This window comes from Galeopterus variegatus, unplaced genomic scaffold (genome assembly GCF_000696425.1).
Source record: "Galeopterus variegatus unplaced genomic scaffold, G_variegatus-3.0.2 Scaffold602, whole genome shotgun sequence".
Taxonomy (NCBI): Eukaryota; Metazoa; Chordata; class Mammalia; order Dermoptera; family Cynocephalidae; genus Galeopterus; species Galeopterus variegatus.
Genome location: NW_007726713.1, coordinates 375,149 through 394,017, shown reverse-complemented (window position 1 = coordinate 394,017; position 18,869 = coordinate 375,149). Strand labels below are relative to the sequence as shown.

General features: G+C 39.6%; 1 protein-coding gene across 1 annotated transcript in view; it reads right to left on the bottom strand.

Moving 5' to 3' along the window:
- The window catches only part of FAM227B (family with sequence similarity 227, member B), a 266,420-nt gene that overhangs the window by 1,689 nt on the left and 245,862 nt on the right, over positions 1–18,869 (bottom strand). Inside the window, exons 13-14 of the mRNA XM_008570440.1 lie at positions 5,209–5,284; positions 1,463–1,532 (exon numbers count right to left, since the gene is read on the bottom strand). Of these exons, the coding sequence (XP_008568662.1) occupies positions 1,463–1,532; positions 5,209–5,284 (146 nt within the window). The remainder of the gene's footprint in view (positions 1–1,462; positions 1,533–5,208; positions 5,285–18,869) is intronic.

Genomic DNA, 18,869 nt, shown 5'->3' with positions numbered 1-18,869 from the left:
GGGGGGGGGGGGGGGGGGGGAACTTCATGCAGAAAATGTACTTTAACATGGGTCTAAAGGATCAGTAGAATCTGAAAGCTGGGGAGTATGCATTGCAGATGACCAAAGCAAATAATAAGGCAAACGTGGTGTGTGCAGAAGGCTCAGTGAGAGTGAAGAGTTTGCTTTGGAATAGTGAAGAATAAGACTGGTTACACTGGCTGAAGCCAGCTTTTGAAGAGCTCCAAACCCAGGCAGCATTTACATCAGGGGCTGCAAACCGTAGGCCCACGGGCCACATCTGGTCTGCAGATGTATTTTGTCTGGCTCACAGAATGTTTAAAAACCTGGAGTCTAAATCAGGAGATTTTACAGAAGAATATGGATTACCGATGGTGGAAGAACTAATAACACTTTGGCCTACATTCCTGCAGGCCAACTATAGCTGAGGTAGTAGCTGCCTTGTTGGATGAGGCATGGTTTCCAGTATGCTACACTTGCCACAACTCTTTGTAGTTTCCCTAATCCTCAGACCATTTGCCACTTACCAGCTGAGGTCACTTGTCCTTCACCAGCACACTTGCACTGTTTTCTTACACTAAATATTTCTCTGTGCCCATGTCTCAATCAATCAATAGTAGAAAGAATAGACCAAGAAAAATTGGAGAAATAAATTTTTTTTTGTGGAAGTAAAGAATAGTTCTATTTGTTTAATATACAACACCCAGGTGTTTCACTACTTTCTATCACCTTTCCAGCCCATCTAGGAATCTGACTATTTGATCCACCTTTGATATTATATCTGGAGCTAATGGGATTGCTTTGGATTTTTAAGTGGAAGCCTGACATGCTAAAAAATCTCTCTTCTGTTCCTGACCTCAGATTGTCCAACCTCCATATTTATTGTATACTAGCCTTTCCTGATGCTGTCTGTTGGAAGGGAAGAGTCCCTTCAGACTTAACAAGATTGCTTGTAAGGTAGGGAGGAACAGAAGAGGAGGGGAGGGGACAAGGAAAACTGGAAAGATGTACAGTCTCCTTTCTTTTTTTTCTTTCTCACACTTAAGTCCCATTTAGAGCCTTACTACATTCTGCCATGTGTTTGTTAATTGAGGGGAGGGACCATTCATCTAACACAGCAGTTGTACCCAATATGTTTTTGTTGAATTATTAATAATAAAGTACATCTCCAAACATCAATAATTTTCTATTAGTTTGCATTTTAACTGCATCTGGAGGTGCTCAGTTGCATAAACTGTCCCTGGTCAAAAGCAAGAAATGGGGAAAGTGGGCATGAGGTTGTTACTGAACATGTAAAACAGAGATTGTCTTAAATGTGCATGTGGCTGACTAGCAAGAATGTATTCTGTTCTGCTACTATAACTTTTGTAAGAAACCATACATTGCTTATAAAATATTGTCCAGTCTATATAAGTGAAGCTAGAGAGAGAATTCTCACTTACTATCAGAAAAAGAAACATACCGGGTTACTTAGGAACTTCTCAAAGTCATTCTTAACTTCATAAGGTTTCTCAGTAGCCTTTCTTTGGAGTCTAATCATGGAATAAAGAAAATCTGTAACCACAATAATTGTATATCGATACGATCTAATAGCCAACACTTACGAAGAATTTAATGTCTTTGGCATTTGCCAAGCACTTTATGTATATTAATTCAATTACCCTTAATGACAACTCAGGCTCAGATAGGTTAAATAACCCCCTCACAGTCATACGGCTAGCAAGTAGATGGTTTGAACCCAAACACTGTGACTTGAACCCTCAGTTTCAACCACTATGTCACACTCACACCAGCAGCTCAGCGTCCTCTTCAGTTAGATGGTTCACAAAGCATTACCTTAACTGATTCCACTCACCAGGCTCTGGCATGGACTTTCAGGAGTGACGGTGGGGAGAGGAGAGTAAAAGAGACTGGCAAGAGGAAAACGTGGACACGAAAGAGAGGGAGATGGAAAAGGCTAAAGGGTGCGGTGCTTGCTAGAACTGTAAGCTGACTGAGGGCAGGGAGCCAGAAAGCTATCGTTTTCTGTATTCACCAAGTATTCATTCAAGAAATATTTATGAAGGAATTGAATAGTTGAATTCAGGAGCATCAGGAACCTTTCAAAAGATCTAAGGATGAGGGCAGAGGCAGAGGCAGAGGTAGTCCAGGTAAGGAAGGGTAGGAACTTGGGGCATGGGAGGAACCTTAGTAAGAGAAACACAGGTGAAAGAAAAATGAAAAAGGGCTATTAAATCACTGATGATTTTCAAGGAAAACATTTAAAAAGTTACTTTCCATGAAATTGATAGGAAGTAAAATTTTCTGAAAATTCCAACTATACTTCATTGATGCAGAAAATTTGAATTAGCATACCCCTGGCAAGGCCTGTTCTAGGTTCCTTCAGCATTTAGTCTAGCGCACCCCTGAGGGCTAGTCGGGCTACTTAGAGATCTCTCACATTAGTGCTCTGTGACTGACACGTGCCCCTCACTTGCTCTCCACCTCTGCCGATTTTATGTCCTCCACCTGGGTTTTCTCCTCACTCCGTATTACTCTCTGGGTCTCACATCTGTCCTTCCATGCTTGTCTCAGATCTGGCTCTTACAGTTCATAATCCTAATTAAACATACTCGCTAATATCCCTGGTGCCCTTTTTCAATAACACCCTCTTAGAATCTCCTTGAGTTGCATGTTATCCACAGTCTTTTAAATCTCACTTTGTTAAAATCAACCCATCTTCCAACTCTTTTAATTTACAGTCTCCCCTCTTTTTAAAAACATAACAGTTTTATTGAGAGATAATCACATTACAATAAAATTCACCCTTTTAAAGTGCACAATTCAATGATTTTAGTATATTCACAAAGTTTTGCAACCATCTTCAGTGTCTAATCCTTCCTCTTTCTGATTGCCTTTCCTTTTCAAGAGTATCTCTTTTTTGAAGATTAAGATGGAAGCTTAGATGCTGTGCATATAAATTTAACAGGCACATGGGATTTATGCGAGGGTACTTCAAAAAGTTCATGGAAAGATTCATGTTATCTTTTAATTCTACTTTTCCATGAACTTTTTAAGAACACTCATACACCCAAATGAGTATTTTTCTCTTAGCTTTCTCCAACAACCTGCCATTGCATAAAACATATCTGAATGTGTCTTGTGAGTTACTCAGAATCGTCCCACATTCCTCTGCAATATCCTCACTGGTTAGAAATCCTGACCTACATGGATTTGATTTTTTGGAAACTTGTAAGAGTTACCTGGGATTGGACCTTACAACTTAGGTGTGTGAAGAGGAAAGCTGGGTGATAAGGTTTTTGGTGTAAAGTGAGATAAGATTCTAAAGTAATGGACTGGATTTTCTCATGTGACTGGGAAACTAGCTTTGTTAGTTCCAAAATAATATGTAGGAGTGTGGCAGCATGACTGGCACAAAGTTATAGCCTCCCAAGGGGGCTTGTCTGAAGGGCTGGACTCATGTGATACTTATTCTTGTGCATGTGGGTATGTTGGAGGAAGTAGGATTGTCTCAATACTGTATAGTTTTCCTTCTTATACTATAATTTAGAAGATAAACAAATTAAATGAGCCCAATTTTCCTTGCTTCATTGGGGAAAAATGTAAGTATAGGGCAAGCAGCAGGTACAGAAGGGAAACAAGGAACTAGCCCAAGAGAACCAAATAAATAGATTGTTTTCTAGTTTACATCTTCCCTAGGGCAGAGCATGGTTATGAGTTTAATTTTAAAAGGACTTGAGCTTACGTTCTATGATAGCTGGAGGAGTAAAAATAGATGACGATAACGGTTAGCAATTAATTAAATTACCAGAGTAGGTGATTTTGTGGATAAAGTGTTACTTCAGATGAACTGTTAAGTAGATTACCCTCTTTGCAGATATTCCAACTGATGTATTTTTACATAATAAACCTATTGTGGTTTTATGTAACACATTTATTCAATTAAAAATGATTTTAAGCACTGCAAAGTTGAATAGGAAACAAACCTGTTAAGCTCTTTGTCAATTCTTTCCTGCTGCTGTTTTAGGAGTTTTATTTCTTCATCAATTCTCTGCTTTTCTCTATAAAATCAAAGTTTGGAATTAAAGTTTAAAATAAAGCAGGCATTCCTAATTGGGAAATAGTAAATCAATGATTTACTGACATCTACATGTTAGAAAAAGTCTTCTACAAATGAATCCATTCCCTCCCTATGCACTACTCAGTGTGAGAATCCCCCAGCACCTTCCCTCTTATAAACATGTGCCAAAGCTATCAGCCTCAACACTGGACTCCACCTTGCTGCTTCCACAGGGGCCCCTCCAGCAAGGTGCAGTTCCTGTCGTTTGCTCTGAGCTGAGCTATCTGAGGGGTATGTGTCTGCACATGTGCACATGCTGTTGCACGGGTGGGCGGGAGGGAAACAGGGCCTCAGATTTTTGTTCTGCCTGCTGGCTAGGACGTAGCTGGCTGATCCTCCACTTGTCTCTGATGTATTCCTTGAACTGCATCAGGTACCCAGAGGAAGGTGTGCCCATCCTTTCTCCCACTTAAGGCAATAAAATCTCTAGGCAGTAACCTTGATATCATGGACAGAAGAATTGGACCCTGCCAATTAGTTCTTGTAAAAATTGATGATTGACATTCTCTCCTTAACTCATTGCTGGCTTCCTAGCACATAAGGATACCATGACTGGTCACGAACAGTCATTTACAGTAAGTACAAAAACCTGAACATGTTTCCGAAGAAAACATTTCAGAAAACAGCTCCCTGTCATGCTTTCCTCAACACCACCCCAGCTGCTAACCCAGCCCCAGGGAACTCCTACTGCAGACAATCTTTCTGCTCTTCTTTCAGGGCTCCTCTTTGATTTTTCTTCTTTTCTTTTTTCACTCAAGGATGGGCTTGAATCAAGACTCATCTTTGGAATTTGACAGTCCTCCAATCTCTATTCCCTAAAGCTCTGGCCTCTCCGTGTTGGAGTGCATGCCCCAACCACACCACAACAAAGCTTCCTCCTTTCTTCAGTCCAACATTTGCCATGGCTCCTTGGGTACGACATACATCCTTGACACTTAGCTGAAAAGAATCTCCGAGTCTTTAAGATGCTCGAAAATGACTTTTCTCAGTAGTAAAACGAGGAGCTTAGTTTAGAATGATTTGTGTGATCACTTCCAGCTCTACGCAAGTATGATTGTATATTTAACAATAGTATGCTATCAACTTACATCCTGAAATCCTGTTGGTTCTTTGCAAATTGCCTTTTTGCCTCTTTTATAAGATCACGGTATGTTGGAGCAGGTGGTGTGCTGCTAGGCTTATCGTTAAGGAAAGATTTCCAATTAGGAACGTTTGAGGGAGATTAAACAGTAAGGAAGAGGAGCTATTTAAGAAACAGGAGTGTGAAGTGAGTCATAAAGATCGATGTGAAGACCAAGAATGGGTCATTAAACTGGGTGGCACCACTTACTCATTCAGTAATAACTTACTGAGCTCCTGCCATGTGCCAGACTCTGTTCTGGACCCTGGAGATTTCGTAGTGAACAAGGTATTCAATATTTCCATTCTCATATGGCTAGCATTGTAGAGTGTGTGCATGTGTGTGGGTGTGTGTGTGTTGGAGGAACAGAATAAAAGCAAAAAATGATAATTTAAAACAGCGATAAGTACTGTAAGAAAAATAGAATATTTGATGAGAGTGACTGGGATTGTGCATGGGGGTACAACCTTAGAGAAGGCCTAAGTGACAGGAAATATCAGGGAGAAGGAGGAGCTCAGCATCATATTCGAGTAGGAGAAAGGGCAGCATAGCCCAAGCAGAGCAAGTGAAGGCACAGTGGCGTGGCAGGAAATGAAATGAGAGAGGTAGGTGGGGGCCAGGTTTGTGAGGGGCTTTGTAGCCCATGGCAAAGTGCAATAGAGAGCTATTGGGAGACTTTAAACAGAAACATCATGAAGTTAATTATTTATTGCTATATTATTTAAGAAGTCAGGGAAGTATGACAAACTTTGATGAAAATTTCCATTTAAATGGTTAACATAAAAAGTTTTAGTGCTTCAAGTGGTCAGCTTTAGTTATCTGGAAAATTTAATTATGGGCACCATTCACTCCCATATGAGGCTGGATAAACAAGTTGTTGATTTATGGAGAGTCCAACAATGCAATAATTTATGTCCTTTAATAGAAACACTCCAAGTGTTGTTTGGAGGGACATTAGCCATTCCCATTATTTCCATTAATTCCTTAAATGCACCCCCAAAGCTATTCCAAATAAACATACAAATTTGGGGTTTGCTTTGCAAATACATGTTGGAGACAAGCTCCCTAGCACACTGCTTGTGACTGGATTGAATATCTAAGTCTCTCATAAAAAGACATTCTGGAGTCCCCAATTCCCTGAGATCAACCAAACTGAACATTAGTAACAAAGCATAGAACAAATACATGGGAGGAAACCACCAAAAGGAGTCAATTTGGTTTTCCTTTGAATAAACAGGACTTCAGCTCTAAGCTAGAATATGGTTTCTACTCTATGAAATTCTCGAGCACATCACAGAATCACTGGGAGCCAGAGGCTGGCAGTGATTTTCATGGGGCAAGTGCATAGTAATGGCGTAGGTTTGTGTTTACTTTCCTCTGCTTGCCCAATGCCTTGAACGAGAAATGTGTGGGGTAAACATAACATTATTATCTAGTCAATATCTTATATTTACTTGAAATATTGTTTTTCAGTCCTAAATTCTAGGCATTCAGAAAGCTTTGGCTTTTCCACCTGATTTTATTGGCCAATAACATTTATAGCAAGAATACTTTTCCCCAACAATTGAAAATTATTTAAACAATTTGAAAATGAAGTTTTCTTCTCTTATTTGATACAATTGAACTGTACTACATTTCTACTAAATTAAAAAAAAATCCAAACAGTTACTAACGCTGCAGAACGAAAATTTCTCCTGTTCCATCCCTTATTTTTCCATTAAGTTGTGTTTATAATCTAAAGTATAAATTGTGGCTGAATAATTGATACAAGCTACTCCCTAAAACCTGATTACCTAAAGCAACTAAAATTTTCTATTTATTTCAGTAGTTAGTGTAATAAGTTGATGAATTGTGGTCTGTGCCTTGTGCATTTCATTAAAAGAAAGGGGGGGGGGGGGAAGGCCTAACTAGAATTTAAACTGAGTCTGTAAGAGAAGGGCTGAATCTTACAAATAATTTTGTAATTATCTCTGGCTCAAGGTAGCTGCAAAATGCTTACAATACACATTCACACATTCACATACTCATTCATGTAAAACAAAACTCCTTTGTTTCTCAGGTTCTTATAAAAATTATTATTTTCATTTTTTTTTTTTTAGCTCATCCCCAACTCTTAACCGGCAGAGCTTGTGAAAGAAAAAACTTAGCAATCTACTCAACAAAGTTTAGAATAGCTTCAAATAAAAGCCGTCTAATAAAATAAAAGATCCTTCTCTTTTCTAAGAGCAAAATTTAAATACTTGATGTATCCTATATCTTACTATGCTTTCACAATATTTTTATGCTTATAAAGTACTAAGTTTTAGATGTATTTTAATTACTTAAACTCTGGTCCTTTAACCCTGGACACCATAGGACAGTTATTAGGTTATTTTAGATAATTGATATAAGTCAGCATCAGAGGGAATTAAGTAAAGGAATCCATGGATCAGAAATCTGACTGTAGGGCCGGCCCGGTGGCACACTGCTACAGTGCGCCGCTTGGGAGTGTGGCGGCGCTCCCGCCGAGGGTTCGGATCCCACATACAGACCGGTTCCCGCTCACTGGCTGAGCGAGGTGCGGGCACAGCACCGAGGTTTGAGATCCCGTTGCCGGTCCCGGTCCGGTCCGGGCGCGACACTGAGGGTTGCGATCCGTTGCTGGACACGAAAAAAGACAAAAAGGAAAAAAAAAAAAGAAATCTGACTGTAAAAAGGCAATTACAGACTTTTACACAGATCTAGGTTACTTGTAGAGTTATTGACCTCAGAGCTTGTACAGAGTGGCATTATTTTTTCATATGGGTTGAAGCTATGCTGTATGGACCAAAAATCTGCATAATGCCAAAAGTAGTTTTTCTCTGAGAAAAAATAAACAAAAAACAAAATAAAACTAAACTAGGGCCGGCCCGGTGGCGCACTGGATAGTGCGCCGCTTGGGAAGCGCGGCGGCGCTCCCGCCTGAGGGTTCGGATCCCACATACAGACCGGTTCCCGCTCACTGGCTGAGCGAGGCGCGGGAGCAACACTGAGGGTTGCAATCCCGTTGCCGGTCCCGGGTCCGGTACGGGGGCAACACTGAGGGTTGCGATCCGTTGCCGGACACGGAAAAAGACAAAAAAAATAAATAAATTAAAAAACAAAACAAAAAAAAACAAAAAAAAAAACTAAACTAGAATGAAACAGAAAGGAAAAAAAATCCAAATAGGAAAAAGCAAAATAAGAAGGGAGAATTTAAAAACTCAAATGGGAATTTAACTCTGTTGGTTATTTTGTTGGATGGATGAATAATAAATGGATGGATACGATAATATGTTACCTGTTAAGCCCCTAAACTTCTAAAATTAGAAGGCTGTAAGTGGCAAGGCAAAAGAAAGTTCTGTACATGTTGAATGTCTGATATTCCAAGGTGACATCCCAAGTTCTGTGAAATAGATTAAACAATTCTTCTTAGTCAAGACCCTACTATCCATGGAAATTTCCATGACAGAGATGTTTGATATCTGCACTGTCCAATAGTCCTATATAGCTTGTGAGCACTTGACTTGTGGCTAGTGTAACGAATGAACTGAATTTCTACTTAAGCTTAATTTTATTAATTTAAATTTAAATTTAATGGGCCGGCCCGGTGGCGCACTGGAGAGTGCGCCACTTGGGAGCACAGCGGCGCTCCCGCTGAGCGTTCGGATCCCATGTGGAGACCGGTTCCCGCTCACTGGCTGAGCGCGGTGCGGGTGCGACACCGAGGGTTGCGATCCCGTTACCAGTCAGTTAAAAAGACAAAAAGGAAAAGAAAAAAAATAAAAATAAAAAAATAAATAAATAAATTTAAGTAGCCAATTTAAGTACCATATTGGACAGTGCAACTCAAGAATGGTGGAAAACATGATAAATACCTAACTGTGTTTATATTTCTTTAAATCTTGCTCTAAGTAGTCTATATTGCCAATTTATGTAATTTTGTAAAAGTATCATTGACTAGATCACATACTAATCTTGGTTTTCTAAGTTCTTTATCAATTCAAAACTGTTAAGTTCTTCTTTCTTGGAGAAGCTATGAAGGTTATAAGAATAGTGAGGAAAAGAAAATAAACGCTCTTTTACAGGCTAGTTCCACAAAGCTGAGTTTAAAAGGAAGAACAAATGTTTCATTTCTTAGAGTAAATAACTCATATTTAGAATCCCCAGCAGGGCATCGTGACTTGCCTTTTCCATAGGCCAATTTTTGACCTTGGTGGCTCTTCCCGCAGTGTTCGCTTTTTATAATCCCTAAAACGTGGGCAACTTCTCTCTTATTTGCTCCAGGATGAATGTCTTTCCTTTCCTAGCAGTGCTCTCTGGTTTATGGGAGTCAAAGACACAGTGAGTGCTCTGGCCTCTCATTGTAACCCACGATGGTTATCAAACTTGGCACTGACAAGTGCTTTTTGCTTCAGTTCATTTCCATGCTTCTGGCTTGTTTCCTTGCCTCTTGCTTTCCCATTCTACTCCTTCTTCTCTCTGCCTCACTCTTTTGGTGACATTTCTCTAGGTCATCTTGATACTGGATTATGCTGGCAAATATGATTACATGGAATTGTAGCAAGGAAGCAGATACCCTGCTGGTGCTAGCCCACTTAGAAAGACAACCTGCTGAAGCCCCTTTCCATTTTCTTTCAGATTAAGCTTCTGTTCAAAATACGCTTGTTCAACACTCTAAGTTCTTCATTTATGTTTCAAATGTTGCCCCTGATGCTTCCAGAACAAGCAAAAAAATTATACCTGTTTTTCTGTAGATTCAATTCTGAACAAAGGAAGCGGTTTCTTGAGATTTTTGCAAGTGTCATCTTTCTGCAAGGCCACTGAGCTGCAGCTTTTAGACATTGAGGAGAGGGGAAATTGCTCAGGTAAGCATGGAAGGAAGACTAGAAAAAGGCTGCATCTTAGGTGGGGCTAACAAGCTTGTGGATGAGGTGAAACATTAGACAGTGAGTTACTTGAAGGCAGGGATTATAATCATATCCTTAGCACATAGCACAGTAGTCAGCACATAGTAGGTTTTCTGCAAATGTATATTAATTGAGCCACAAGAGATGGCCGGGAAACCAGACACAGTTAATGAAGGCATATCCAGGAAATGGAGAAGAATCAGACACTTAGTAAGCAAGATTTGAAGTTTCTGGAAAATGATTAGAGTGGACAACAGGCCTAGAATCCAAAATAAGGATTGGGGTAGGAGGGGAAAACCCAAGCTAGGGCCAAAGGTAGAGATAAGTGAAAGTGAATAGGTGCAAAGGAGAGATTGTTAATAGACTCATTCTAATCCACCACATGAAACAGGTTTCTCCATGAGCATCACATTTCCCCTTAAAAGCATGCCATCAAGGATATCACTTACCACTGAGCACTTACACGCTGCCCAATTCATATAGGGACCACATTGGGCAGTACTTAACCTACCCACCCATACGCTGTGGTCCTGTCTCTATGATCAATGAATTTTTATTAGTCTCTCCTGCCTCTTACTTAGAAATTATCCATTGTGTGGATCATTTTCTCCCTAGCCTTCTTTGCAACTATTTTAATTCATGTAGTAGAGAAATGAGAAGTGTATAGGTACAGTGTGTGATTACACACTGTGGTTTTATACAAATGCAAGATTTTGAGTTTTAAATGTCTTCTAAACAACATAAAAATGACTACTAGCTATGGGATTGTCAGTTTAATTTAGTACTTAAACCACTCCCTCTTCTTGATCATCTTAAAATCTTTCATTAGCAAGAATGAACTCTAGAAGTTATAGAGTACCTATCTGCCAATTCTGCTCGAACTCTGGAGACAGTAACTCCATTTCATGATAGCAAAGAGGTCTTACCATAATGTGATGTTGAGTCTTTTAGAAAATGTAACTCCCACACATTTTTTTCTCTTCTTACCTTCCATTGACTATTGAGAGATCTAGAAGAAAAGTAGCAAGCAATCAGTGGATTGTTTTCTCTGTACTGTAAGGGTGAGAATGAAACCAAGACAATCCTTGTCCTTGTGTTTAATAATGCTGGGAACAAATGTACTGTCCCAAGTTGGATTTTCTGGGAAGCAGACTCATTAGAGATGGAGATGAGCATGTAAGAGGTTTATTAGGGAGTGCTCTTGGAATTGACACCTGTGGTTGCAAGAGAAGGACATAAAATTGGACAGAGGAAAAATTCAATTGTGATAACAGTCCCAATGGAAGTCTCAGCTGACCCTATACGGATTTCTGAGATGGGGCAAAGTGGCCATATCTTTATATATCACATTAGTTAATGGATGTGGACTGCCTTGGGAAGGGAGCATGATCCAGTTATCTACTGCTGTATAACAAATAACTTCAAACTCAGTAGCATAAAACAACAGCTGTCATGTATGATTAGTATCTTTATAGTTCTGGGTGTTGACTGGGCTCAGCTAGGTGGTTCTTAGGGGTCTCTTATGTGGTTGAGATTGATGGAGGCTGGGGCGGAGTCATCTCAAAGGCTTCCTCACTCATGTGTCTGGTGGGAGATGCTGGCTGTGGCTCAACCTCAGCTGTGGCTGCTAGTCGGAACATGGTCTCTCCATGTGGTCTGAGCTTCCTTCTAACATAGCAGCTGTTTCAAGAGAAGTATTTTAAGAGCAGAAGTGAAACAGGCAGAAGCTAGGTGGTTCTTAGGGGTCTCTCATGTAGTTGAGATCAGATGGAGGCTGGAGCTGGAGTCATCTCAAAGGCTTCCTTACTCAGGTGTCTAGTGGTAGATGCTGGCTGCGGCTCAACCTCAGCTGCGGCTGCTAGTTGGAACATGGTCTCTCCATGTGGTCTGAGCTTCCTCCTAACATAGCAGCTGTTTCCAAGAGAAGCATTTTAAGAGCAGAAGTGAAACAGGCAGAAGCTGTTAAGCCATCTATGACCAGAAGTCACAAAGCCATACTCTTTTGATTGAGGAAGTGACAAAGGACTGCCCCAATTCAAGGGCAGCGAACACAGGTGTTATCTCTTTTTGGGAGAAGAGGCGAAGTCATCTTGTAGCAACTCATGCCCTAAAATCCCATATACATCCTCCCAGAATCTCCCCATTTTGAGATACCCTAAAGCTCTGTTAAATTGGTAGTTTCTCTTACTACAAGAAATGTATTACACTTAGCTTTGCTTAGTGAACAGGCTATTCTGGTGGTCTTTTAGGGGAGTCAACAGCTGACAATGGGGAAAATAGTGCCTAAGCAGTCTTTTTTTTTCGTGTAGCCTCAGAAGAACCTGATTCTTCAGTGAGTTGACAAAATGAGAATGTCATAATTTCAGGGAAAAATTGAACTAGTTACCAATGTTGTTACTGAGGGTGTGGAAAATCAGATTTCTCCAACAGAACTCTCAGGATTCAATGGTACCTGAAATGTATCAAGTCCAATTCATCTGCTTGATATGAAAGGAGAAGAGACGCAAATCTGGGCTCAAATTAGAGTAGATTTTCCCCCCATACTGCTGAAGAGGCCCCTGCAGTGCAACCACGGGTTTAGGTTTCTCCTCTGCTTTCTCATCTTCAGTCTTCATTCTCTTCCTTACCCCAGCCCGAGCCCACTGTGTCTCCGATTTTCCTCTTTTCAGACAATTTGAGGAAATATCAGTCCTCCATCACATTCTAGCAGAGAGAATTTATCTGTGTTGTCACAGGGTTTTCAGGGCTGTGTGTTTTGAACAAAAATATATTTTTAAAAGGCCTCACATTCCAGCCAGCTAACATATGGTTTCCATTATCTGAAAGGTCCTATTAACAGATAATATTGTGACATCCACTCCTGATTTTTGAAGTTTAAGGAGAATGAGGGTTAATTTTTTGGGTAAAGTCTCAAATGTTGGAGCAAACTTTTTAGCCACGTAGGCTTTCCTATTCACTTCTCTCGGAGTATTTCAGAAGGATTGAGAGAAAAAAGGTATTTTATCTTGTATACACTAGAAAAATAACTAGATCGGAGGGTTTTGGATTAAAAGTTTTTTCAGACATTTGTCTTTCAGCTAATTTATCCTTTCAAAAATGTGATTGTATTACCAATTCCTTATCGTATATTAACTAGACACTGACTTGAAATGAATAATACAATTGATAGTAATTTTAGTAACAACTTACAAGTTGGTTTTCACAGATGGGTTAGTGGGAAAAAAAATCTATGTGTGCATGCCTGACAAATATTATTGGAAATCTTTACATGAATAAAAGTGAAAAAAAGTTGCACATGGCTCTAGAGAGTTTTACTGCACCCTTACTGTGTGAAGATGGAGTTTTACACAGAGCTGGTGACCTTTCTGGAGTTGTAGAGTTTCTTTCTTTTCTTTTCCTCTTTTCACTGTCAACTACTGGCTTCTCCTAGATCCTAGATAATTCACAACAGATGATTTCTTTGTATAGCTTTTATTTTCATCCTGTTATAAATGTTCATATATCCCACATTATTTTCAATAGTAGAGTTTAAAGAACCTATCCCTGGACAGTTTTTACATGTTGAAAAAGTCTGTGTGTGTGATGTGGCATGTGTTTATGGCAACATATTGCACTCATTGTGACACTGCATTGAGTTTTCTGAACAGCAACAAAATGTGAACGTTTAAAACTCATGTTAGAAATACTGATACGGCCTATAGCCTTTCCTTTTTAACATGACACACACAAACTGCACCAACGTTTCGTTTCTAAGTTTTCAATTTTTAAGAAATAATTTCCATTTTATGTGTTAGAAAATTATTAGATTTTTGGGTATTCTTTTGTTAGCTTACTCTCAACCACATAAAGGTGGTTTATAAAATACAGACAATGTGTGAAGGCAAAATTAGGAGCTCCAAATACGTTCTACACAGGATTCTGCACAGTTTAAATGTGCACTACACATTTAGCTCTGATTCTTAGATGTCAACGTTTTTTCCTCCTGTGTTATTCATAAGTCTAATATTAAATGATCAAGTTTTCAAAAAACAAATTGGAAGTTCATTCATAAAAATTATATTCAAACTTTCTACCAATGATTTCATTTATATGAACTAGTAAAGAAGTTTGTTATTTTCCTCGTAAATGTACATTAAAAACATGTCAGAAAATATAAGTACTCCTGTGATGTACAATTACATTGACTTCCTCCTATCTCCACCTGAATCTCTAGTCTGCTCAGTGTTTACATGTGAATACTACAACACTGACAATAAAGTCTTCCTCCCTCTTGGGCAAAGCAGTCTGTGTCAACAGAAATATTACCTATGGGAGTGTGGTGGGGGGGGATTGGAAGGTGTTGGTCAAATATGTTAATGAGCTTGATTCAATCATTTCACACCACATACATATATCATAACATCACTTGTACCCCATAAATATATACAATTGTAATTTGCCAATTACAAAAATAAAAAGCTAAAGTGGAAAATTAACTATGATGCTAAATTCATTTTTATTTATTTATATTTTTTTATTGAGTCATAATTGATTATACATATTTTGGGGGTTCAGTGTTGATATACTTTGATCAAATCAATATTATTAGCATATATATTATTACAGATTGTACTTATTCTGTATGCCCCTTATCCAATCTCTCCCCACCCCTCTCCCACCTCTGATAACCCTAGATTTCTTCTCTTCTGAAAGAGTAATGGTTACTCTGTTGATTTGTTGCCTAGATGATCTGTCCAGTGCTGAGAAGTGTGATCAGGTCCCCCAGTATTATTATAGAACAGATGCTTCTTCTGTCACTCTGGAATGGGCTTTGTGGAGAGAGACATCCTCTTCTTTTCTTTGCTCTCTGCTGGTGACTCTCCTTGTGTCAATGCACTCCAGTGGTTTGCGGGCCATCTGCATGGTAGGTAGTTATAGCATCTAGCCACTTTTGTGGCAGCCATGGCTATTGTGGTGGCTGTGGTCTCGTGGAATTGGTGTTTTTGGCGTGCTCCTTGCCTGGTTGCAGGAGGAGGGGGTAGTCCTTGGCTCCATCTGTTTTTACGTTCTGACATGTTGTGGAGCAGTTGGGCTGGAGGGGGAGAGGTGAAGGGGGTAAGAAATAGGATGGGAGAAGGAGGAAGGAGGAGGGGTATGGTTGAGGCCCGTGGCATCCCCCCCATTCCTGCAGGGGAGACCAGGGGGTTTCCAGTGATGGTTTGGTCATTGCTGGGCTGAATGCAGATGTCAGGGGGGTGTGGCTGAAGCTCTCAGCTCCCCACTGCCCTGGCTCAGGAGCCTGGGGTGTTTCCTGGAAGCCCAGTGGTTGCTGCTGGGCTGGTTACAGGTGTTGGGGGAGAGAGCATGGCTGAAGCCCAAGGCCCCCCCATTGCTTGGCTTGGAAGCCCAGGGCGCTTCCTGTGGCAGCTTGGTCACTGGGCTGGTTGTGGATGTCGGAGGTCATGGCTGAGGCCCCCAGCCCTCCCCCATCCCTGGCGTGGGGGCTCAGGGGACTTCCCAGTCCTAGGTTTTATAGGTGTTCTTTGGTGAAGTGAGACCTTTACTAGTTAATATCGAACTCTGTCTCTGGTATGTGGGTTTTTTGTTTTTCTTTCAGTTCTGTGTTGGATTATTTGCTGTTTCCACCAGTTAAACTCTGCACTGGAACTAATTTGTTGTCCTTTTCTTACTTCTAAATGGGGGAACTTCCTGTGGGGACCAGTACTTGAGCTCTGTGGTTGAGCTAAATTGCTGCTTTGCTGCTGATTCCCTGGGGAAGGCTTTTGTGCAGCTCTGGTTTTAATGGTTGACTTTGTAGGTATTTACAGGTCTTGTGAGATCCAGTACACCTGGGTTGTGTAGATAACTCTCATCTAGACCTGTCTTTTCAGCAAACTGCTCCCCCTGCAGTTCTATATTCCCGACCAGAATACACAGAGTGGGCCTGTGCTGACTGGAGGGCAGATCAGCTGTCCTTGCTGTGCTCCAGTGTTCTCCTGGTGGGCCCATTTCCCCCACTGCCCACACTCCAAACACTTCCCATGAGGTGGACCGTGTGCCGGTCCCTTGTGCTGACTCGCCAGCCTCTGAGTGACTACTTTTTTTTAGTTGTTGTGGCTCCTCATTTGTATGTGGGTCCATGGGAACACTATTAGTAGTTTTGCTGGCCTGGGGGTCACCAAGGCCCCTTTCCCCCCTGCAGCCTCTAAGCGACCTCACACAAAGGGCACAGCTGTGGCTTTTGCCAGTTCTTGCTCTGTGCACTCAGCAGTTCCAGTCTTGAAGCAGCCGGGGCTCAAAACGGTTGGAGCGGTTCTTTCTCTCGTGGCTTCTCCCGCCTTCATGCACTCCGTAGGTCTCTCCTCCTCTTCCCCTGATCTCTAGTGGCCCCAGCTTGGCTGTTGTTGCTTTTTAATAGTTATAAATTGGTTGATTTGTGGGAGAGAGTGATGCTGGGGGCCAACTATTCCATCATCTTGACCAGAAGCCCTAAATTCATTTTTAAATATATTTGTCCACAATACTCTGATTTAAAGACTGTGTAGTGATCAAATATGATATTATCCTGTATTTAAGCTTGTGTAAGAAGAATCTCTTATTAAATAAAAGGATTCTGAAGTAGAATGTGCACGGTCATTCTGGAGGGAAAAGTGCTAAAGTGATTTAATGCAGTACCAACTGTGGAAATTTCAAGTAAGTATTTATCCTCAAATATGAGGAACATTATCACGGCATCCCTTCTTTTTTGTCATCTGTTGACTTCTCTGCCTTTTACCACCCTTCCCCTAAGCCATAATTGTGATTATTCTTAAAACCTAGAATATCTTTTTATCTTTCTACATTCCTCTTTAGTAAACAATTAAGTATCAGAGAATTTGAATGTATCCGCACTCAAATGAATCTATCCAGGATAGATTTTGTCCTCAGGCAGTTACCTAACTTTCCTGTGCCTTAGTTTCCTTGTCTATAAAATAGGGACAATAAAAGTATCTATCTCAGAAATTTGCATAAGAATTAAATGAATTAATGTAACATACACATTAATTAATTAATACACAGTAACTGTTCGATACGTTTTTTTTTTAATTTACTTGGGCATATTTTTTTTTAATTTTTATTTTGTCAATATACAATGTATATGATTATTATGGCCCATCACCGACACCTCCCTCCCTCCTCCCTCTCCCCCCTCCCACCCAAGAATGTCCTTTCCGTTTGCTTGTTGTAACAACTTCAAAAAATTGTAGTTGTTATATCTTCTTCCCCACTCCCCCGGTTTTTTTTTTTGTGTGTATGTGAGTGAATTAATTTATTTTTAGCTCCCACCAATAAGTGAGAACATGTGGTATTTCTTTTTCTCTGCCTGACTTGTTTCACTTAATATTATTCTCTCTAGCTCCATCCATGTTGTTGCAAATGGCAGTATTTAATTCGTATAACTTCGTATAATGTATGCTATACGAAGTTATTACGGATAAAATACAAAACATGAATAGTATTAAAGATTGCAAAGAGAAGCTAAAAGGGAAAATATTTTAATTCCTTTTATTATTTAAAAGATTTTAGCCATACAAATTAACTTTCACCTTTGTTAGGTAAAGTGTTCTACTGAAATTTAAGAATAGCTATTAAAGGAGTAGTATAGAATATAAAAAATATCAAAGAATAGACAGGAGGAATAATGACCGACTCAATGTAAGACCAGAAAGGAAAAAACAAAACAAAACAAAACAAAACAAAAACCCAAAATTGCTGAAGAGAACAACAAAATACAATTGCAAACGTAAGTTTATATATATATCTATATTAAACATAATTTCATGTGGATTAATCTCACTTATTGAGAGGAAGAGGCCATCAAATTAGTTTTTTAAAAAACAAATTCGGCTTTATGCTACTATAAGTGTTACTCTTAAAGCAAACCAGTGCAGAAAGGTAAAAAATAAAATGAAGATACGCAAGTATAAGAAAAATAAGTATTAGGTATATAATCTATAAAAGAAGGATGGCATAAAAATTTGGACAATTTTAGATAAAATAAATTCCAGACCAAAAAAATAATTAAGGCAAAACCCCATATTAATTGAGATAAGAAGAGATGCCACATAATGAAAAAGAAATCCTCATTGGGGTGAGATGGTATCTCAGTGTAGTTTTGATTTGCATTTCCCGGATGCTGAGTGATGTTGAGCATTTTTTCATATGACTGTTGGCCATTTGTATATCTTCCTTAGAGAATTGCCTACTTAGCTCTTTTGCCCATTTTTTTATTGGGTTGCTTGTTTTTTTCTTGTAAAGTTGTTTGAGTTCTTGTATATTCTGGATATTAATCCTTTGTTGGATGTATATTTTGCAAATATTTTCTCCTACTCTGTTGGTTGTCTTTTAGTTCTATTAATTGTTTCTTTTGCTGTGCGGAAGCTTTTTAGTTTGATATAGTCCCATTTGTTTAATTTTCCTTTGGTTGTCTGTGCTTTTGGGGTCGTATTCATGAAGTCTGTGTCCAGCCCTATTTCCTGAAGTGTTTCTCTTATGTTTTCTGTAATAAGTTTTATTGTTTCAGGGTGTATATTTAAATCCTTAATTCATTTTGAGTTGATTTTACTATATGGTGAGAGGTATGGGTCTAGTTTCATTCTCCTGCATATGGATATCCAGTTATCACAGCACCATTTGCTGAAGAGGCAGTCCCTACCCCAGTGAATAGTCTTGGTACCTTTGTCAAAGATCAGATGGCAGTAAG